Source organism: Martes martes, assembly GCF_963455335.1.
Source record: "Martes martes genome assembly, chromosome: 3".
NCBI classification, from domain to species: domain Eukaryota; kingdom Metazoa; phylum Chordata; class Mammalia; order Carnivora; family Mustelidae; genus Martes; species Martes martes.
Window position 1 is genome coordinate 53519167 of NC_137890.1, and position 23439 is coordinate 53542605.

The 23439-nt window shown below is 39.2% G+C and overlaps 1 protein-coding gene across 2 annotated transcripts in view; it reads right to left on the bottom strand.

Annotated features, from left to right (window-relative positions):
• Positions 1 to 23439, bottom strand: part of EPSTI1 (epithelial stromal interaction 1) — an 85696-nt gene that overhangs the window by 35239 nt on the left and 27018 nt on the right. For both annotated transcript variants that reach the window (XM_080799875.1, XM_080799874.1), the window contains exons 6-7: positions 16575 to 16648; positions 636 to 729 (exon numbers count right to left, since the gene is read on the bottom strand). In XM_080799875.1, the coding sequence (XP_080656001.1) occupies positions 636 to 729; positions 16575 to 16648 (168 nt within the window). The remainder of the gene's footprint in view (positions 1 to 635; positions 730 to 16574; positions 16649 to 23439) is intronic.

Consider the following 23439-nt stretch of genomic DNA (forward strand, 5'->3'; position numbering starts at 1 on the left):
TGCCACACATCCTGCAGAACCCAAGACACCCTACAGAATGAACTACCCCCACCCAAACTGCCACCTGACTCCCCTCATGATTCCTGCATCCTTCTTCAGCCTTCTCTAGAAGAGTGAGCTACACAACTCTTGTTCCCTAACACAAGCTGTGCATTTTCTTGCCATTATACCTTAATTCTTGCTTTTATATTCTACTTCCTGACACCCAGAATGACTCTTCATGTTACTGACTCATCCTTTAAGCTCTAACTTTCTAACTGTTATATGCTCTACACTCACCTGTCCACTTTATAACTATGGTTTTCTCCTTCACTTAAGTCCTTCCAGGCAGAAACTGTATGCACTTGGTAGACCCTATGTAAACACAAAAATCTGAAGGACAGAAAAATAGATGGATGACTAGGTGAGCTCAAAGGCTTTTCAGAGGCTGAAAGGTGCCCATAATGTAGATAACAAGTACGGCATTGCTTTATAGCTTGAAGGAAGCCACAGTTGAAGTCAAAGTTTCAGATCAGGTCATCTGCCTTTAGTCCCAACAATCTATGATATAAGGATACTCTATGCCCTTAGTCTTCATTCACTAAATGCCTCTTTATAAAGTACCAGATGGCAACCCTGCATGGCATCCCACTTACCCAAGTTGAAGACTGTGGGTCATGAAGAGCAATTTGATGGGTACTTCTGTCTGGCAACTCTGCAGCCAGTCTGCTCAGGAACTCAGCAGTTTTGCTAGAAGGAACACAAATAGGTGTTAGTGCCTTCATGAAAATAGAAATATTATTTACTGTGCCTTTGGATACTAGCGTAGACTTTTATTGAGTGATGACTGAAAATCTCCTGAGTAGAACAAAAGGTGAGTTTGAGTACAAGGTAGTATAGAAAACCAAAACAAAATGCTATTGCAAGACCACATTCTTGAACAACATTAGTCTGAAAAAATATAAAATTAGGTTTGTGGAATATGAACCTATGATTTCATATTTTCTACTTCAAGTACCCTGACATGGAGATAAATGCTCTCTCAGATTCCACAGCGTGGGGTTCTAATTTCCCTTCTGAGCATTAAAGCTTGACCCTCAGACTTCACGAAAAAGCTGTGGTACAGTGGGTCCCCTGTGACTCTCATTCCACACTGGTTTTACATGGCCCTTGATTCACTGTCTCCTCTCATTTCCCTCATGGCTTTGACTGCTCTCAGGACACATAGTCCCTCCAATTCAGTAACTCTTAACCACATATGGATCATGGACCACCTCCCTTTGGGATTCTGAAAGCAACAATGAACGCTCTCTCTCCATACACACACATACACGCACACACCCTTCACATTGATTTGTACCTCCCATGGAACTTAAGAAGTGCTGCTGGTTTGGCCTGCATTTCTGATATATCTTTTTAGCTCAAAAAGACTGGCCTAGAAATATTATCATCAGTTTTAATAAGAAGTTCTTTGATTTTCCCCCTAAAAAACCCAAACCATTGGAGGCGCCTGGGTGGCTCAGTCAGTTAAGCATCTGACTCTTTTTTTTGGCTCAGGTCATGATCTCAAGGTCATGAGATCGAGCCCCAGGTCAGGCTCTACACTCAGTGGGGAGTCTGCCTGAGATTCTCTCTCCCTCTCCTGCTCTCTTTTTTTCTCTCTCTCAAAAAATAAATAAATCTTTAAAAAAAAGAAAAAACCCATCACCCCAATTTCTCCACTCCCCTATGTCAAGCAAAGCACACTAGAATTATTTCCTAGCCCTTACTTTAATGACTTTCCCATGCTGCCTACCATTGATCTCTATTCCTTTGTCCTTTCCTCTTGTAATTTGTGGGATTTTTGCCACCATATTTCACATTCACATCCAGATACCTCATAGAGGCCTAATTTATATTGCACCAGCCCCTTGCAGCCTGCTCTCTGCCTTCCTCCTTCTCTCAGTTATCCCTCTTCTTCCCCCTAATATTTTAGTCCTACTGCTAAGATCCAGTTCAACAAGCCCTTAAGATGTAGTCATCAAAGGAAACAAAACTGGTGTGGTAAAAATAAATGGCATCCAGTGGAGGGAAAAATCAAAACAAGGAATTCAAAAGTAAACAGAAATGCCCACCTCACTTCAAATAATTGCTTAGGTAGAACATGGCATTTGAACAAGGTCAGAAGCTTAAGCTAGGAAAGGAAGAGCATAAAGTTAAGCGACGTACATAACCCTGAGGAACATAAGGCTTCGGCAGTTGAGACAAACAGCCTCTCCATTTGTCTAGGATTGCTTATCTTGCCCAGAATAGACAAGGAGACTAATGAAGTCGCAGAATCTGGAAGCTGCCCCACTGTCTGGGGCTTTATGAAGTCATCAGTCAAAAGTGTTAAAAGAAGAGAGTTGCCAGAAGTTTGGATGAGATTTCTGAATATCCTTAGCTGAGTTCAGACATAGGAAAAGCAGTAAAAAAGAAACACCGTGATAAACAACGAAGGAACTTCAGGCCAAGTTGACTGGCAGCCCTGCATTGTGTACTAATGGTTGCCTCTTAACTGCTAGTGCCAAGTACTTAACTACAGAGCCAATCACTAGCCATGGCCTTTCTGCCAATTATGACTGCCCCACTTAAGCCACAGGATTAAATCATAATGACAGGGCCACAGGACTGTCACAGGAATGCAAGTTGGGGTCTGTGCAGAATGCAGATTATTCCCAAAGATTAACTGTATAAACAAGCCAAGTTCCAAGCTACTAAACTAACTGGTATTTCTCTACTATTAGTACCATGCCTACATATATAATCTAATTTCCATATATTGGCCAAAACTCGATTGGGATCCTTGTAGGCAATCGTGGTCATATTTAATAAAAATAAAATATACAACCTCCTTGAAGGCAAAAGTAGGAGAATCTCCTGGTGAGAAGTCTAACAAGACTAAGAACCCCGGACTGCAGCACTGAGTTACATTTCCCTTGGTGTTTCTTGCCTTCTGTCATCCCTGTGACTCTGCCACCTATCAAGGGGAATGATCCTCTTTTGCTTTATCACTCTAACCCAACCATAAATAGATCACTCCTTTCCTTTATTCTCTACAGAACTGATGAAAGGATTACCAATAACTCAGACTTGACTTAGAAGATTTTGTCCACTCACGTCCAACTTAAGATCTTCAAGGGTCGTTTCTGCTTGTCTTTAGGGTGATTCCTATGGCTTATCCTAAAAGGTATCTTCAGGATAACCTCACTTCAACACAACCCAGTTGCAGTAGAGATTGCTAAATGTCCAAACTCACGTTCTCCTCTTCTAGTCACACAACTTGACTACATTTCCTGGTCTCCCTTGCAGTTAAGTTTGGGCACAGGGTTGAGTCTTGACCAATAGAACATGAAAGGGAGTGATGCATAGCCCTTCCAGGGCTAACTAATTATAAACTTCCCACACATGCCCCTCCACACATTTCTCTCCTTCTGGCTGGCTGGAGTAAAGACAAACACCAGAACAAGCTTGAAAATTGTATGTTGAAGGCAGGAAAGCCTATATTGGCTTAGTGCCTGACTATATGAGTAAAGAGGGCCTCCACTCAAACGTGTTCACCCATGCCTTAAATTAGCAAGAAAAAAACCCCATATTACTCAATCTATATGTATTTTAAACTCTATTACAGCCCCTAGCATAACCCTTATAACACAACATAAAGAAATATATACAAGAGAATAATTTCTTAATTCAGGTGATCAGTTCCAAAAGTATAAGTTAGCCAAGAAGAGCTGAGGAAAAAGAGGGAAAACAAAGATTTTGAAGGATTCAGCTAGGCAGCTTAGGTAGTTCAGAACCTTTGTTGGGGGAGGGGAAGGTGGGAAAGGGGAAGAATCTATGCATCCTTGAGCTTTGTCTTCTTGTCAGTTCTAGAAGCTACCTAGGCCCAGAGTATATAAAAGTATGATAACTTTCCAGATGCTAGGGAGGGTGTCTTGCAAAACTCATCCCTTTATAAATTGTTAATGGAAGGGAAAATTGGTGTTACCACTTCAGAGAGTAATTTGACAATACTTAGTAGAGTTGAGTATATGTGTCATGTCCAAATGCCTACTCTAGAGAAACTCTTATATAGGTATTTAAAGACACCTGAACAGCATCATTTGTAAAAGTCTCAGAGATAAAGAGAAGGAAGATAGATTGAGCCAGGTGTGGGATGGGGTGGGGGAGATGAGCATGGAAAGGACAAGGGAAATGAACTAGATCTACATCAAGAATCAATATGGTTCAGTTCCAAAAAACAGTATCCAGTGGGGGATGGGGGAATTGTGTAAGTATGATACAGTGACCAAAATATCTGAAGGACACAAAACAATATTCTGAATATATGAGTAGGGGGGGCTGTGTGTTTTCATATATATGTAATAAAATTGGAAAAATATACATGATGAGAAAAAGAAAAGCAGCTCAAAACATCTGGGAACTGTTCTAACACATCTACAACTCAATGTTATTACAAACTAATCTGACTAAACTATGTTGTCCTACTAATGGACAAAAATGGTCCCACAGAGCATCCACTTCACACAAGTATATCTCACAAATTACCAGATATCCCCCATCTTGCTAAATGAATGGCAACTTCCTCACCAATTATAGCTTTATATTCATCTAGGCTGTCCTTCCTATAGGTAAGATTTACTGAGATACCCAATCATAGAATCATCCCCACATGCTGACAACACATAACCCAGAGCAATCCCCTGCTTCTTCTTTTTTTTTTTTTTTAAGATTTGATTTATTTATTTGACAGAGACACAATGAGAGAGGGAACACAAGCAGGAGGAGTCGGAGAGGGAGAAGCATGCTTCCCGCTGAGCATGGAGCCCGATGTGGGGCTCAATCCCAGGACCCTGGGATCATGACCTGAGCCAAGGGCAGATCTTAATGACTGAGCCACCCAGGCGCCTCTATCCCCTGCTTCTTTAGACCCTTCCCAAAATTACCCAAACGAAACCTAAATCCTAATCAGTTATTCCTAGCAGCCTTTCTGAGATATCCCACCATTTCTTATGGTGTGTGTTTTCTTTATCTGCAACAAGTAATAAACCCAGCATGTTCAACTACAGGTGTATCCCTGGTGGTCTTTGGGTGAAGGGCACTGACAAATGTTACATACCAGAACAGCTGTTACTGCTACCAGAATGATGGAGGGATGGGGGGAACAGTGAAAGGGTTCATCAATCTCTATGCCATTTAAATTTCTTTTTAAAAACAAACCACATGGGGCACCTGGGTGGCTCAGTGGGTTAAGCCTCTGCCTTTGTTTCGGGTCATGGTCTCGGGGTCCTGGGATTGAGCCCCTCATCAGCTCTCTGCTCAGCAGGGAGCCTGTTTTCCCACTCCCCCTGCCTGTCTGTCTGCCTACTCGTGATCTCTGTCTGTCAAATATATAAATAAAATCTTTTTTAAAAAAATGAACCACATGTAAGCAAAATCTTAGGTATGACTTTAGTGGTTGGTACCTATTCTCTGTGATTTTGAAATGTTTCTCAAAAAGAGAAAAAGCATACATACCATTGCTGTGTTATTGGGGAACAGCTTTACACGTGCCATTCTAGGTTCCTCAGAACAATAATTTCCAAAATGCCAATAGGAAGACATGTGTGAGACTAGCATCGTGAGAATCACCTGTGGTGCTTCTTGGAACTTACTGGATGCAAGACTTGTACTTTCTAATTCTGCATGCCTGGAGCAGGATCTGAGTGTGTTTTTCAAAAGCACCCCTGGTGATCTTGAGAACTACTATAGTCATACAGATGGATATTTAATATGCATAATTCTGTTAGGTCCATGTGATTCTGACTTAAGATTATATCATGCTATAACACGCATTTGAAAACAAAACCTCAGTTTGTCTTAGAAGCCGTTCTATAGGAGTACTATCTAATAATACATTCTTCCTATCTTTCACAATAGCTTCACAAACCTGAACTTCCCCACCATGAGGTTTAGGTGAGTGAGTAATCATTGTTACATTCACATTGCCTGCATTTGTGCAGGCAACAGATATTTCTTTAGTCTCTGCTTTGTGCTTAGTAATATGGGTTATCAGATCAACTAAACAGATACTGTTTTGCCTGAGTCAGTTTCATGTAAGTGGGTGTGAACAAAAAGCATTCATATAAGCACTCAGAGCTAAATCAGTGGGGAAAAATTTGAGGATAACAGGATATTAGAATAGTCCTAAAGTATCTCCCCCCAGCTACAAAGGGAAAAAAATATCTTTACAGTGGATATTACCACAACCAAGTAATGAGAGTTAATATCACCAATAATGAGGACATCAACAGCACGTACCCTCTGGTATGATACTCTGAGGACACGGCATCACTTCTTAGTTTTCTGAAAATTAAAACCTCAATCTGATCATTAAAAAAATCAGATAAACCCAAATTTGAGGTACATTCTACAAAGTATCTAACCAATACTGACTGAAAGTGTCAAGGTCTTGAAACGTAAGGCAAAAATGAGGCACTGTTGCAGATTGGAGGAAACTAAATAGTCATGACCAATAATTATATTATGTGATCCTGAATCAGATCCTAAAATAGAAAAAGAACAATTGAGAGAAATTGGTGAAATTCTGATAAAGCCTGTAGTTTGTAGTGCTATATCAATGTTAATTTCCTAATTTGATCATTGTACTATGGTTTTATAAGATATTAACATTAGGGGAAGCTAGAAGATCTTACTCAAAACGCTGTATTATATTTATAACTTTCTCTACACTGAAAATTATTTATTTTTAAAGATTTTATTTATTTATTTGACAGATAGAGATCACAAATAGGCAGAGAGGCAGACAGAGAGAGAGAGAGGAGGAGGCAGGCTCCCTGCTGAGCAGAGAGCCCGACACGGGGCTCGATCCCAGGACCCTTTCCTTTACAAATGCCTTTAATTCTCTCCCTCCTCTTTCTCAAATAAAGTCAACCATCTGCTTTCTCTGCATGTGTACCAGAGCAAGTGAATCAAACTTGAGGAAAAATAACATATCAGGTGTTTGGGGATGGTAGGCATGGAGGAGGATGGAGAGCGGTGGGACAGATTGGCTTCACTTGAAATTCACAAACACTGACGTCACTCTAAACTGAGCCCACACCAGCTCCTGCCTGGACTCCAGCAGTAATGTTGTCTCTAGCTTCTCCATCTCTATTCTTGCCTCCTCAAATCTATTCTGGACACAGCAAATGATAATCACCTCTTAAAAAGAATAAAAAAGCTTCTGAAGGTTTGACCCCAATAGCTTAAATAAGGCCCAGACTGTATGCCATGACGTGCATCTGTCTGGCTCCTGCCATCTTGGCAACTTCAGGATCTGTTGTCCCCCACTCCAAACCCAATATACCTGCTTCCTTGCAGGTTATGGTATACACTGTGTGCTTTTCCCTCAGCCTTGGGCCTTCTTCCCTGGTTTTCAGCAGAGCTCATTCTTTCTCATGCTTCCATCTTCAGTTCAAATGTCATTTTCTCAGAGATTCAGGCCTTCCTGATCCTGCTAAGGAGATTCTCCCCTCCCAGTCCCAGTATTCTTGATCACTTCACCACTATGTTCTGTCATAGGAATTATAGTCTGTTATCCTGTATATTTCTTGGCGAGCTTGTTTATCATCTGAATTTCCACATTTGATCATGGGGCTTTATTTGTTTTATTCATAATACATACCTAGAACCTAGTAACCTAGTAACCTGGGATAGTGCTTTGCCAATTTTTCTAGAGTTGTCCTTTTCTTATTACTTTGTAGAGTTCTTTGTGAAATTAATCCTTTGTCCATTACTCTTGAGGCAAATATTTTCTCCTAGACTCACTTGTAATGTTCTTCACTGTGTCTCCTACCATAAATATTTTCTGTAGTTAAATCTGTACTTTTCCTTATAGCTTCTGAGTTATGTGCTTGACTTAAAATTTCTAAAAACATTCTTCATTACATTCTAATTTTGTTGGTTCAATACAATTTGTCAAAAATTGTCTTTTTGACACTGATTTGAAAGAATACTTTTAATCAATTGCTGAAGTCCTAAATACTAAATGCCCATATATTCATGGGCCTACTTGTAAATTCTTTCATTGAATAAATTTATTTATTACAATGCCAATAACACTTTATTACTACCATACTTTTTTATTACATATATGATACCTGGTACAATAAGCCTCTCCCAAGTCCCTTCAATTTTTCATTTTTAAGTTTATCTACTTTTTTAGTATTTTCTCTTTAAACTTGGTCTATCAAATTCCATAAAAGCCCTGTTCAGGAGAAATATTATCTTTATAATATTGATTTTTTCCTTTTATTGTTAATGGTTTATATTTATTTTCATCTTCCTTTAGGTATTTCATTTATACAGGGTCTATTTATTATACTTAAAACTACCTGTTTTACAGTGTAGATGATTATTTTAAGTGGGGCTTTTCTTTCAATTATATTTTATAATGAGCTTTTGATGGTGTATAAAAAGACAAATACTGGGGCACCTGGGTGGCTCAGTGGGTTAAGTCTCTGCCTGCAGCTCAGGTCGTGATCTCAGGGTCCTGGGATCGAGCCCCGCATTGGGTTCTCTGCTCAGCAGGGAACCTGCTTCCCCCTCTCTCTCTCTGCCTGCCTCTCTGCCTACTTGTGATCTCTGTCTGTCAAATAAATAAATAAAATCTTAAAAAAAAAAAAAAGACAAATCCTTGCCTATTGGCTTTAGAGCCATTTGTGTTAGTTGAACTATTTGTACCAGTTCTAGTAATTTTTTAGTTGATCCCTCTGGGATGTTTTAGACAATCAGAGACACTTACCCCTTTCTAAAGAGCCAACATTTAGGCTCTTTATTTCTTTGTTAGAAATAGAAATGGTCTCTGGTTGCAGGTCAGTAATAAATAAGCACTCTCATCATCCTGTTCCAGACTTCTTGGGGGAAGCTGGCTTTCTTCCTAGAATTTCAAACAAAATCTAACAACTTCTTTGAAGGTTTAGTAGAACTCACTGAGAAAAACCCAACTGGGTCTAGGGTCTTTTGTAGGTCAAAGTCAAACTACCTTTTCTCTTCCATTTATAGTTTTTATTCTATTCAGGCTTTAAGCCTAGTTGTACATATTTTCCCAGGAAAGACTTTTTTTCACCCAGATTTCCTCATTTAACAATTAGAAGTAGGACATAGTATTTTGCTCTTCCAGAATTTTGGTTATACTTCCTTTCTTGTCCTTGTAGTTCTTTTTTTTTCTTTTAAAATCAGACAAGTTCAAAATTTGTATGAAATTTTATCAGAATTTTAAAAACCCTAGTGTTTGGGTTAATTTAATAAATTAGCCCAATTCAGATGATAAATTCCTCTTCTACCTTATTAAAAATCTTTTTCCATATTATCCTTCCATCTCTTCTATCACTTTGTATTTATTTTATGGTTATAATACTACCTTAATAAAATACTTTGGATTTTTTTATTTCGATTTTTACCAAGTGCTTTTAAAACTCTACATTTTGGGGGCACCTCGGTGGCTCAGTGGGTTAAAGCCTCTGCCTTCGGCTCAGGTCATGATCCCAAGGTCCTGGGATTGAGCCCCACATCGGGCTCTCTGCTCCACAGGGAGTCTGCTCCCTCCTCTCTCTCTCTGCCTGCCTCTCTGCCTACTTGTGATCTCTGTCTGTCAAATAAATAAATAAAATCTTAAAAAAAAAAAAAAAACTCTACATTTTCTAAATAATTTTGTTGCCACATTCTATAGATTTTAACACAGGACACTTTAGAATTTGTATTCCTTTATCCTTAAGTAATTTATAATTTCAGTTTGGGTTTCAATTTGTAGGTCATTTAGATAAATGATAAGAAAAAAAGTTAAAGCTTCTTATTGCTTAATTTCTAACTTCATTAGATTTTTCTTAAGAATGGTGCTTTCTAGGATTTGGGAGTATTTGGGGGGCCTGAGAAACTTTGAAACCTTAGTCATAGCCAGTTGTAGCTACAAATGTCAATATTTGTAAAGAATATGTTTTGTTTTCCTTTGTTTTGTTTTGTTTTGTTTCAAGTAGGCTCCAGTGTGGAGCCCAACATGGGGCCTGAACTCATGACTCTGAGATCAATACCTGAGCTGAAATCAAGAGTCAGACACTTAAACAACTGAGCCACCCAGGCACCCCAAGAATATATATTTTCATAAACTATGTACAGCACTTTATAACTGTCTATATAATCATACTGAGCCACTGTTATTCAAATCTTCTATTCCTTTATTTTCAACTCTTGTTTTGCAGCATCTCTTGTGGTAGCGTATAGCTAGAGTTTTATCTTTTTCTGCAATCCAAGAGCACTTCTTTTAATAAGGAGATTTGGCCTATATACCTTTTCTGTGATTGCTGACTTATTTATAAAACTTCTGCTGTCTTTTCCGCCTTCTGTCGTAATGATCAAATTTTCATTGTATTTCATTGTTGTATTTTTTTCTCCTAATGTTTTTATGTTATATAGCCTATATATCCTGTTATATATCCCATAATCCAGTTATATATCATATATCCTATCCTATTTGTACATCTAATTAAACACATAAAACACGTATTACTTAGTCTTCCATCAATATGTAGAATTCATAAGCCTTTCCTCATGCAAAGAAAAAAATACTGACGTTACTTCCTGTCTCCCTCTCTTCCTTGTGCCTTTTCTAGCACTAAAATCCTCTTGATATTAATTTGATCACACTGATTCTTAATTTAAAAAGATAACAGTCCATCATATTCTTGACTATAAATGTCACTATCTTCTTTGTTCACAATTATTCCGATATTTTCTCTCTTCCTTTTTCTTGGATTCATTATTTGTTTGAGAGGAGTTGGTTTTGTGGTAATTTTTTTTTAGGAAGGATCTTAGAACTCACAGGGAAGTGATAAAGTTGGCTCTGCAGGTAGCTTGTCTCCAAGATGGAGGTGGGGCACATATGCCCCCAGGTACAGTATAATTTCCAGAAGCACTTCCGGGACCCCACAGCCTTAGTAAATCTCCTATGTCAAAAAGAAGTTCTTAGGCTCTATTCTGGGGAACAAAGGCCAGAATTAGCTGGTCCCTCTCTTCTTCCTGTGCTGTCTTTATTTCAGTTCCATTAGACTTTGTCTAGTTTCTCCCTCCAAGCACAATACTAGATGTCTTATATGGTTATATTGATTAATCTTCTTTTGCATTAGCAACTTTTACTAGTCCCACCCCATGCTCTTCCTGAGGAAACAGAGGCTCAAGGAGTTAAATAATGCTCAAGCTAGTGAGCAGATGGGTTATAGTTTGAGCCCAAGTAGTCTCACCCCAAATCTGCCCTCACAAGAAGAAAACCTTTGAGAGTACCAGCTTTCAATGACAAGATAATTTAGTGAAACTAGTTTATAAATAAGACAGTAGTCAACTTTCATCTTTTACCAAGCATTAATTACATATTGAGAAAGCTAGAAGCTGTCCCTGACATCCAGGAGCTGGCCTGGCACTCAGAGTTAGGCCTTGGTATTCTCCTTTTGGAAGCAGCTTCACATAATATCAACATCTAAAAAGGTCACTCTGCAATGGTGATGGATCCTGACCAAAAGAAGAGCATTCCTTAACATGTCTGAGCAGACACAAGAACCTCCTCTAAACCAGGGTGACCAGATACCCCCAATTCCTAGCAAATTTGTGTGACTGCCACTTCTTTATTAATTACTTACCATTACAATTAATTGCTCAGGTCTTGCTCCTTTTAGATAAGATTAAGATACCTACCTCCTGATAACATTCAACCCAGAACAGAGCCCTACTTCCTCAAAGCCTCATCCTGTCACCTGATATAGACCCAAACCCTAGCATGGTCTGGTATCTTCTTACCAATGGGGCCCAAAGTTCTTCCCACAGTGTGGCTAGGCAGTTTGGAATTCATCTAATAAGAAAGAGGAAATAATTGAGGCTTTTAGAATAGGGTAGAGACATGATTAAAGTTGTGTTTTAGGAAACGAAATCTGATAAAACATATAAGGCAACCAAAAGAAAAAGACAGTGGGCAAAGACAGTAATGAAGCCATTCCAGTAGTCCAGGGGACCACAAGGAGACAGAAGCCATAATGCAGGTGGCACGTGGTAAATACCTATATGAAGGTGGTAGCAGTGGGAATGAAAATGAATTAACGTGCACCAGGACATCTATAGGAAGAAACAATAGTGGGTAGAGATTTTGACACAGTATTAACTATCAGCACGATTTAACATTCACTAGGCAGGGATTCTCTCAGATCAGATTTCCCATAAAATATTCAGTCTTATTCTGAACAAAATAGATAGGGGCTTTTTGTATCTATAAGTTCACTTCATTAGCATAAGATAGAAAGTTATGAATAGGATGACTTTGGATTCACCTTACTTGGATTATAAAATGTGAATTTGGATTTAAGCCTACCATATGGATAAGGGATCGATTTAGCCCTTAAGTGTCTTTTGGAAGCTCCCATGAAGGGCATTAGAAGTTTTGTGAGCATATTAGAAGGCAAACTTGGGGCCTAAGTGTGCATATTCAGCAGACCTGCCTGGATCCTCCACTCTAGGAAACTAAAATAGACGAAGATGTGCCTCCTAGGAGTTAATCATACTATTATTCAAATGGAAATAAAAGAGATGCATGGTTCTGGTGGTGGAAATGAACTAAACTTCCCAACATTGCAACAGACAGGCTAAGCTCAGGGTGGTGCTTGACACTTGAGGAACAGGAACGTCCTGTTTTGGAATGAACTTGGTTCCAAGAGCTTTTTCAACTGGGGTTTTAAGAACTGAGTCCCCTTCTCCCCCCCTACAAATATTAGAAATAGTATCTAGGAATAGAGTACAGCCCAGAGAGGTCATGAAAGCCCCCAGACCCTAGAGTAAGTTTAACTGTGGTACTAAACCCAGTGTTGGACCTGGAAGAGGATGGCATTCATATATGATGAGAATCAGAGGAAGCTAACATACTTCCTCAGTTGTTTTTTGTTGTTGTTGTTGTTGTTGTTTGTTTGTTTTTTATCTACTGTAGGCAAAATTTAGATCTTGGTGGGAAGAAACATATTCGTTTACTCCCATCCTACGTGAGCCCCCATCACTGATTAAATAGGCTCAAAATTCAAAACCTATCTCTACATCTATCCAAAAGACATTATTAAAAAGATGACTACCACCCTCAAAATAAGCTACCATTCAAAATTCTAAATGCTGAGATTTTACTCAAGTGTTTTAAATCACTTAAATCCCAACATCCTCCCTTTGATATTTTTTTTAAAAGCACAGCCAAAGGCTTATTAACTATTACTTCAAATGCTCAAATTCACCAGTAATATTGATTATTAGAAAAGGCCATCCTGAAAAGTGCCACATTTGACTTTTTATAAGTAAGTAATTATAGAGAGTAAAAATAATGGTGAAAACTACACCAGGGTTAGATGCCTATTTCTACCCTCTGCTTTCATGCTCAAGAATCCTAGAACTAATTCTAAATTGTGAAATGAATCTATCCCCAGCCAGTGTAGCAGACTTAATGCACCATTAATCTGGTCTGCTCTCAGCTGCCAATTGAAATAGTCACAGTCATTCGATTTTTAAGGAAAAGACAGTACTGCAGAAGTACATTCCAGAGGTCTTTTCATAAAAGCCATCCTGTGTGCTCCATCTGCACACGCAATCTGCTTGTGTATTTCCAGCCAGCTTGCATGGGCAGATTAATGTGTACAATTAGAAAGCAACCTCACAGGCATTCAATAAACTGCCTTCATTATTACACTCAGGAGAGTCCCTTCGGATGTCAATAAAAGCCTAGTTTTCTGCCTGTTAGCTAAATAATTGACAACACTAAAAATAATCAGAAGCAAATGAACGAAGTCAGGAATAAGGTGTTAAGAAAGAGCACATTAAGATTCTCATGGTGGTGCCCCAGGATGCTATCATGAGCTTTTTCTCCAGCAGCCTGGATTTACAGTCTGCTCAAGTCCATGGATGCACTTCTGTACCAAAAAAAAAAAAAAAAAAAAAAAAAAAAAAAAACCACCCACCGTTCCTGGTCTGCTATTTGAACCACATATCACAGCATGCTGAAACTAGCAAGGACATGAGATATTGACTAGTTTGAAAGAATTTCTTACTTGTGTTTCTATTTTGTGTTACTTGGTTTGACAGCTTCAGGAAAATCTAATTCTTTTGGTGGGGGAAGGGGGCATTGGGGAATGGGAAATAGCCTGGTTGGTCTGGTGAAATCTTTGTGTTATTAGAATTCAAACAGCTCCCCTAGACAGTTTTTGAACCATAAACCGATTATAAGAAGGTATGATAGAGGCTTGTGATACAGAGAGTAACCATGTTTTCCAAGAAGTCCCTTTCATATTCCTAGCTATGTAATGATCATTCATTTCATGAGCTATTAGTCTTTTAATTTCAAAAATAGTTCAATACAAAATACTCTTTTTAAAAAAAAATTCACAAATTGGTTTTTTTTATGTTTCTCGGTAGGCTTTAAAAATCAATTTGAGATACTTCTCACTTTTAGTTAACTCCTTTTTCCTGGTTAACTGGGATTTTCATGATAAGCAGAAGAAAGAGCATGAGTGAAATATGCATGTAATTGAATTCAGCTCCACTGATGGTATAGAAGGTGGTTGAGGGTAAAACTCTTTTTTTTTTTCCTTCAGAGAAAAAGAGTGATTGATCTCTAGTATTTAGTAAAACACAACTCAAGAAGCTGGAGACTATGAAAGAAAGGCGATTGGGTGACATAACATCCCATTTCCTTTAGATTATAACAATCTCTCATCCTTCAACTTACCATGTTTAAAACTCTCCAGAGAATGGGCTTGTTCAAATTCCTAGTCCTGTACCTAGGACCCCCTCATTGGTAAGCAGCTCTTCCCTTCTCCAGTGAAACTTGGATGATATAGGATAAATACATTTGTCTTTATTGTCTCTCTAGCCTACAGCTACCCTCATGGCATCCCCTTATCTCTTTCAACTCCTCTGGCTGGCCTAGAAATACTCTCATTCACCCTCTACCAATGAATGGAAAGGTAATAATATATTAACAGCCTTGATCTACTACCTCCCTCCTGCCATCTCTCTCTAAGACAATTTCTCCTGGTGGGTAGATTCCCACCAGCTCCCTCACCCCCATACAAGTTTTAGAAGAACAGTGGGAAAAAACAAGCTATGGATTCTATGACTCAAATGAGGGCAATGCCTATTTTAACTTAAAAAAGATAATGTCAAAAAAAAAAAAAAAAGATAATGTCACTCATTGGCATTTCTACCCAACCCATTCCATCTCCCATTTTCTGGCCTGGGTAGCAGAGACCCAAGTACCTTTGTGCTAAGACACAAAGTAAAGCATTGAGAAACTTCTTCCCACTCCTCCCTTGGAGACTTAAAGCAAGAAAGAGCTGCTTAGGCTAGAGACAGAATAATTGCAGTGGAAAACCAGAGGATGCAACATACTTTAGGTGGTCATATATGCTCACCCCAACATTAGAATGATCTTAAATTCTGAAAATGAGGTACAACAATGGGAAGAGAGAACAGGAGACAGTCAGATAATCCATCCGAAAGTGGAGGCCAACTGCCAGTTCTGGGTGGGACCAGAATGGTCTCTACATAACAGTCACTACAAAATAGAAATCGTCTGATCCACTCAACAAGGATCTCTGCACAAAGTTTCATTTCTGTCTCCATAAAATTCAGGCACTTGTATGCCATTTATGTAAAATATTTTATTTAATCCTTGTAAATGGCCTATGGGAGAGATACTGTCATCCCTATTTAAAAAAAAAAAAAATGAGGTTCCATACGCTGTCCAAGGTCACAGCTGGGGAATGGAGCTAGGACTTTGAATCCAGATATGCTTGGTTTTAATGCTACCACATTTGGAATTAACCTATGTTAATTTCTAGGGGGTGTATGTATATAGTCTTAAGTTATAATAAAAAAATACGGTTTTTGGCTTTTTCTATTCTTTTAAGCAGCTTCCAGGTCATCTAGCTACTTAGAGTTAGGACAGGAGCTTATCTTTAAAGCCTGTATAACAGAGTAGATTACCTACATCATATAGCACATAGTAGTTGCCCTATACATAGTAGCTGTTGATATTCACAAGTCCTACTAGAAAAAGTACCTTGGTGGATGACTGCCAATTGGGAATTTTTCCAATAATTGCTAAATTATTCCTCAATTTTTGTCTACAAAAATACAAGTGTGACTAGTCCTCAGTACATTAAATAAACCCCTGGTTAGTTTCAGTTCTGCTTGGGTACTTCTTCTCAAATACAATCTTCCTTATATGAGTGTTTTGAAAGTCAGCATTATCAGAAGTACCTTGGATCACCAAAGAATAAGCCATCCAAGTTATTTACAGTGGGGAATTTCTCAAATTTAGCAGTAGTATTTCAAATCGACTGACTACTAAAGAATACTCTGTGAACCTCAGAACCTCACTTACATAATGACAGAGTTTAATTACATAATTAATATAATAGCCAATAATCCAATATCAGAGGTCCTAAAAATCAGCTAGAATTTAAAAGCAGAATAAACATTATGCCCATAAAGGCACAAAATTCTGAAAGACACAAACTTACTATTGCCGGTGCTCTCTAAATGCTTCTCTTCTGAGGTTTTCTTGAAGCCTTTTTTTCTCCTCTAGTTTATTGCTCTGAAATTGCAAATATCAAAATGCCACCTATTAGGGAAGCTTTAAGCGGAATCATGGTGTTAAAGTTACCCAAGGTCCAAAATCCCAAGGTTCAAGTGGCCCCAGCAGTCCAAGATGTGACCTCTCAAGCCATGGGCACTGTTTACTGAAAGCCAGGAGCCCCAGATTCCTGCCATGGCTCCCTCTCCCCACTTGACTGGATAATCACAGAATCATTATTCACATTTTTATTCTGTAGCTCAAATGATGGCAACATTTATATTTTAAGAAGTGTTTTCAAGATGGTTTAAGGGAAACATGAAATTTCCACAGCAAGTATGTTAAATGAAAATTATAAGAAATTATAAGAAATGGTTAAGTAGTTCATAAAAAACACATTCCACTAAAGCATTCAGAAAAAAATTTTCAGTAAGCCAACTCAACTCCCTCCTGACTTAGAATCAGATATTTAAACCTAATGAGAGACTGAACAGCAAATGTCATAAAAAATGGAATGGAAAGAGTTATTTTTTTTTAATTCGTTGTTTGGCGAATCTAGAAACAAAGGACTTCATATTTGATATTACTGTCACCAAGGATCTGGCATATTTTAATCCAATGTAAATAACCCTGGAGCTTTTTGTTCACTACTACATAACTGTCATTAAAAAAAAAAAAAAAAACTTGCCTATGAAAAACAAGTGACGTTCCTAGAAAGCAAGTTTAATGTGGAGCTGAAACAAGTTCTACAACACAGGGGAGACTTAAAGTTTTAAATGAATCCAAGGGAGACAGCAAGCAGCTGAGTTTGCTTTAATAAAAAGAATTGGATTTGCCTAGCAGGAAGACCTGTGAAAAGGGAATAACGGAAATCATCACTTCTAAACCCTGACGTAAGTTTGGCTCCATCTTTTAAAGAAGGGGAAAAACTGTTCATGTTGTTCATCTAAAAGTCTCCATTCACACAGAACCACTTACTAGTCCCATTTTGAAAAGTAAAATGGAGGTTTCAGTTTCAGAAAAAAAAACAAAGGAAATTTACTACAAAAGGAATCAATTATAATACAAAGCAACTGGATTTTTAATGAAACAAGTTCTAGGAAGCAAACTAACAGAGAATTATAAAACCAAATCAACTGGCTCTCAACCTAGAAAAAAAAATTCCTGATTCATGAGGCCAAAATGATCAGTTGTGATGAGCCCCTACATCTCTGGAAAAAAGCGGGGGGCAATAAAAGGCAGCAAGCAAGCAGGAGGGATTCATTAAACCACTATCAGGAATGCTACTTTGAAAATGGTGAGAAAACCACACAAGCATCTGGAGACCAGGGCTGGGTTCCTTTAGCAAGTCAAAAATTGGAAACCCAGTTGTGATCTCTTCACTAATAGATTATCATTGAATTCAACTCAATAGCTAAATTCTGTCCAGAAAGCTTTGTTTATCCCTTAGAAGTTGATGCAGAAGTATTTTGCAAAATACCAGCATAGTTAAAAAATTATATTCAATACCTATCAATGTAGGAGCTATGTATTATACTAATCTGAATACTTATATTTAGTCATACTGTTTCTTTCTTTCCATTTAATAGAGAATTAAGGAGTCATCCAACCACACACACATACACATACACACACACACACACACACACACACACACACACACACACAAATGCAAAGTGTAAAATATCTAGGGGCACCTGGGTGGCTCAGTTGGTTAGGTGTTCAACTCTTGGTTTTGGCTTCGGGCATGATCTCAGGGTCATGAGACTGAACCCCACATGGGGCTCCATGCTGGGCATGGAGCCTGCTGAAGATTCTCTCTCTCCCTCTGCCTGTCCCCGCGGTGCATATGGGCACGTATGCTCTAATTAAAATATTTAAGAGCATGGGGTCTAAAAGTAAAAATTATGTAGCCAGCTCCAGATCCACCATCACTTGAATAACCTTAAGCAAATCATTTAATATTACTAAATCTCATTTGTTCAAACATTTATCAAATGCCTGCTTGGTACTGTGGTAAATGCTGAGAATACAGATATGGACAGAGCAGTGCCTCCTCTGGAAAATTTCAGAGGCTAGCTGGGAACACAGACAAGAAAGCAATGATGGCAGTATATAAAATATGTTGGAGGATAGAGGTTTGCAAATAATATGAACAGAGAAAAAGTACACAAGTAGGTCATCGGGAAATGCTTTCAACATTTCCACAAACATTAATTTAGTGTCCATTAAGTGGCAGACCCCATCCTGGGCACGGGAGCCAAGTTGATTAATATTCAGAATGTGGCTTCTAACCTCGGGTTCATGAGTGAACTTTATGTTAAAAGTAGGCTCATTTGGGGGCGCCTGGGTGGCTCAGTGGGTTAAGCCTCTGCCTTTAGCTCAGGTCACGATCTCAGGGTCCTGGGACAGAGAGGCTACTTCCCCCTCTCACTCTGCCTACTTGTGATCTCTCTCTCTCTCTGTCAAATAAATAAACAAAATCTAAAAAAAAAAAAAAAAAAGTATGCTCATTTTTACAGAGAGTGGGTTCATCCACAGCTTTCTTCAGATTCACCAAGAGGCTGGTGACCAAACTAAAGGATAAGAACCGTGGACTAATGAGAGGTAGAAATTCAAGACAGAGAATAATCTTAGCAAGTTTTCCAGGAAGAGGAGCTGATGGGAGCAGGGCTACTCCACTCCATTACACAGGTTGCTCACTACTCGGGGTTGGCGGGGGGGGGGGGAAGCAAAGGAGTTGCAGAGGCTAAAAGAGGGCTGGCATTCAGTTCACCAAGCCCTAAATCCCAGCACAGGGTGCTTCAGCGCAGCGTGGGCCTTTTTCTATGAACCACAAAAGTACTATCAGTCACCAACCTGAGCACCCACTAAACTGACTGGATGAATAATCCACTTCTAATTTGCACAAAGGCAGTGATGGGCAAGTAGGGGCCCTGGGTAGGAAAGGGACGTTCCCATAACTTGCAATATTTTCAGTAAACAAAGGCATGAGAGAATAAAGCTGTTTAGGGAACCGAACCCTAAGAAGCTCATGAATAAATTGAAAGGTGTTTGTAGTGGCATGGTGGAAGATAAGGTCGAGAAAATGGGAAGGGGTTGTTATAGAGGAATTTATATGCCAAGTAAAGGAGTTTGGACTTCATTAAAGTCCATGATGAGCCATTATGTTATTCTAAGCAGGAGAGTAAGCAGCTCACTCTAAAAGCAATGTGGAGAATAAACTGCAGGAAGGACCACAATTATAAAAACCAATGGAGTGGTTCTCACAGTAATCCAGGCCATAAATTATGAGTCCCAGATTAAGGCAACAGGGACAGAGAAGGATCAGCAAACTCTCAAAAAAATGCAGGGAACAGAAATAATAGGAGAGGGGAAAAAAGAAATAATAGGAGATAGACTATATCAATGAAGGATGAGTGAGGCAAGGAGGACTAGGACAGGAGGATGGCCATTAAGAGCAACAGAATGAACAGAAGTTTAGTTTTGAACCTACTGGATTTGGGATCTCCTTGTGGTACATCTAGAGAGAAGTATCAAACATACAGTAGAATGCATGGTTCTGGGATTCAGGAATATAGGCTAGAGATACAGATTTCAGAAATCACCAGCACAAGCAATAACTAACCCTTAAATGTGGAAATGTGAGGACTTTCACCTAAGACTATTGTTGGATAGGTACAAGGATAAGAGAAGACCAACAGATAGGACTGGGATAGAACATCCATAGTAAAAAACATGTGGGATGGGGGAGGATCTGGAAATCCAGAGGGGTGGACTTTGGACAGAGTACTTAACAGCTACAATATTACAAGAGTTTAAGTAAGTTAGAAATTAGAGTCTCCATTAGGTTTTTTAATTTTTTTTTATTTTTTTAAAAGATTTTATTTATTTATTTGACAGACAGAGATCACAAGTAGGCAGAGAGGCAGGCAGAGAGAGAAGGGGAAACAGGCTCCCTGCTGAGCAGAGAGCCCGGATGCGGGGCTCGATCCCAGGACCCTGAGATCATGACCTGAGCGGAAGGCAGAGGCTTAACCCACTGAGCCACCCAGGTGCCCCTCCATTAGGTTTTTTAAATTAAATCACTATCTGTGGAGTACTAGAGACAGAAATCAAACTCAGCCCACCAAGGAACAAATAGAGGTGAGAACTCAAAGGCTGGGCAGGTCCCTAAGCCAGCTGCACCCAGCATCACCTAAGGGACATTTTTAAATACAAGAGATTCTTTGGTTCAGGTGATTGCTACCAGTGGGTCCATAGACTGGCATTTGGGAACGAAATGTGGTAGAGAGGCTTTTGAGCAGTTAAGCCAGGATACTTGGCAGGGAGGAGTTGAAAGCAAACCAGAACAGAGGGAGACATTTTGTTTTTGAGAGAACTGAGTAGGATTATATCCCAAGAGACAGAAGGGTTGGGGGGCAGGAAAGTAACAAGAAAAAAGGGAGCTTAACAGAGGGAGCAGGAAGGTTGCTGAGGAGATGGAAGGGAAGAAGAGATAATAAACACAAGTAGAAGAATCCATCATAGCAATGAACACAAGCACTTTCTTATTCCTCCTGAGATGGGGTGGGGGGTAGAAAGAGCAAAGGAACAGTACAGAAACAGAAAAATAAAGGTCCTTATGGCCTGACAGACTTTTTTTTCCCAGAAAGCGAGAGAGGAGATCATGAGCTGAAAAATGAAAGAAGAGGGTAAGAGGTGAGGGGAGGAAGATCTCGGTAATTAGAGGTGGGTCAGGCCTACAAAAGTGAAGCACTACACTGAGGGCATTGTTAGAGACCCAGCTGAGAGAGAAGCCCACAGTCTGCTGGGGTGAAAAAGAAAACCCACAAAAGCACGTGTGTTTGCTTTCTCCAGCAATCTCATTCAGAAGGGTTTAGTAAAAATGAAATAATTGAACTAATTCGTGTGTAAAATATTCTTTGCCTCCCATGCACCAGCTTGATACAACAAAGTCAAATAAGATAGTCTTAAAGCACTTCTCTACATCTATAATTAATTAGGTTAGGACACCCCAAGTCAGTGATTACTACGTGCTGGGCATTGTAGGAAGGCCTTTGCACATATTGCATCCTTTAAGCTTTCTGTTCCATTATATTATTATTATTATACCCATTTTACAGATAAGGAAATGAACATTTTTCTTCGTTTATAAAAACAATTTTGCAGGGGTGTCTGGGTGGCTCAGTGGGTTAAAGCCTCTGCCTTCGGCTCAGGTCATGATCCCAGGATCCAGGGATCGAGCCCCACATCGGGCTCTCTGCTCAGCGGTGAGCCTGCTTCTCCCTCTCTCTCTGCCTACTTGTGATCTCTGTCTGTCAAATAAATAAATAAAAATCTTTTAAAAATTTAAAAAAAAACAATTTTGCAATAAATACCTCAATGTGGTTTTATCCTATAATCTGTCTTAAACTGTTAGCCCTTGCTGCTACTTGCTTCCTAGAAACAACAAATGTGATTCCTTAAAAAATATGTATATGTATGCATCTCTGCATATGCGTATGTTCTTTCTACTGGCTAGTTCCTACTTCACTACATTGCATTAAAACTAACCAACGGGACCGCCTGTGTGGCTCAGTTGGTTAAGCATCTGCCTTCAGCTCAGGTCATGATTCCAAGGTTCTGGGATCGAGCCCCATGTGGGTCTTCTTGCTCAGCAGGGAGCCTGTTTCTCCCTCTACCTGCCACTCCCCCTGCTTGTGCCCTCTATTCTCTCTCAAATAAAAAAATCAAATCTTAAAAAAAAAGAAAGGACTTTAACAGTGCTTCTCAATGTCCGCATAAAACACTGTGACCTCCAGTGTTCCAAATAACTATCAGCTTTATGACTTTATAGTTTACTAGAAAGAAGAAGGAAAGATCCCTGGCTGGTTTCCTGCCCTTTCTGAGGTCAAAAGGTTCTGAGTATTAAATGAAAGTATTTATAAACTATATACCACTGTATAATATTATTTCGAGCATAAGTAGATCAAAAACAGAGTAAGAGGAATCCAGGAGGTAGGGAGGGTCTTTAACATGGAATCGGAAGATTTTCAGGTTTCAAGTGTGTGGGTATTATGAAAGCCTGGGAGGGATATCAAATTATTACCTAATCTACCAATGTGATTATGAGGGAAATCATGGTGGAGGTTTACTCCTACAGCACAAAATTCAGATAAAAAGCTTGTTGTGAGGATTTGTGAAAACCTGTGTACTTATCCTGCAAGATCCAGCCAGCAAAGAAAGTGCTTGTACCTGGTATGCTGCCTTTGTTTAACTACTTTCTTTCACTCTGATGTTCTAATATTTTAGAGATATTTTCTCTGTTTTATAGATTTCCAGAAAGAGAAGCTAACACATGATCATAAAACCGCATGAGTTGTATTAGTTTCCTATTGTTGCTGTAACAAATAACCACAACTTAGTGGCTTCAAATGATACAAGTTTACTCTAGTCATCTTACAGCTCTGGAAGTCGGAAGTCTGAGACAGTTTCACTGGGTTAAAATCAAGGTGTCAGGAGGACGACTTTTCTTCTGGAGGCTCCAGGGGAGACTCTTTCCTTGCCTTTTCTAGCTTCTAGAGGCCACCTACATTCCTTGGCTCATGGTCCCTTCCTCCGTCTTAAAGCCGGCATTGGCAGGCCGGATCTTTCTCCTGCTGCCACCTCTTCAGTGCTCCATCTCCCGCCTCCCTCTTTCATTGTGATTACAGTGGAGCCACCTGGATAACGAGGGGTTCTCTAGTTGAAGGTAGGTTGATTGGCAACCTTAATTCCACCTGCAAGTGTAATCCCCCAACCTTTGCCAGGTAACATAATATATTCCTCAG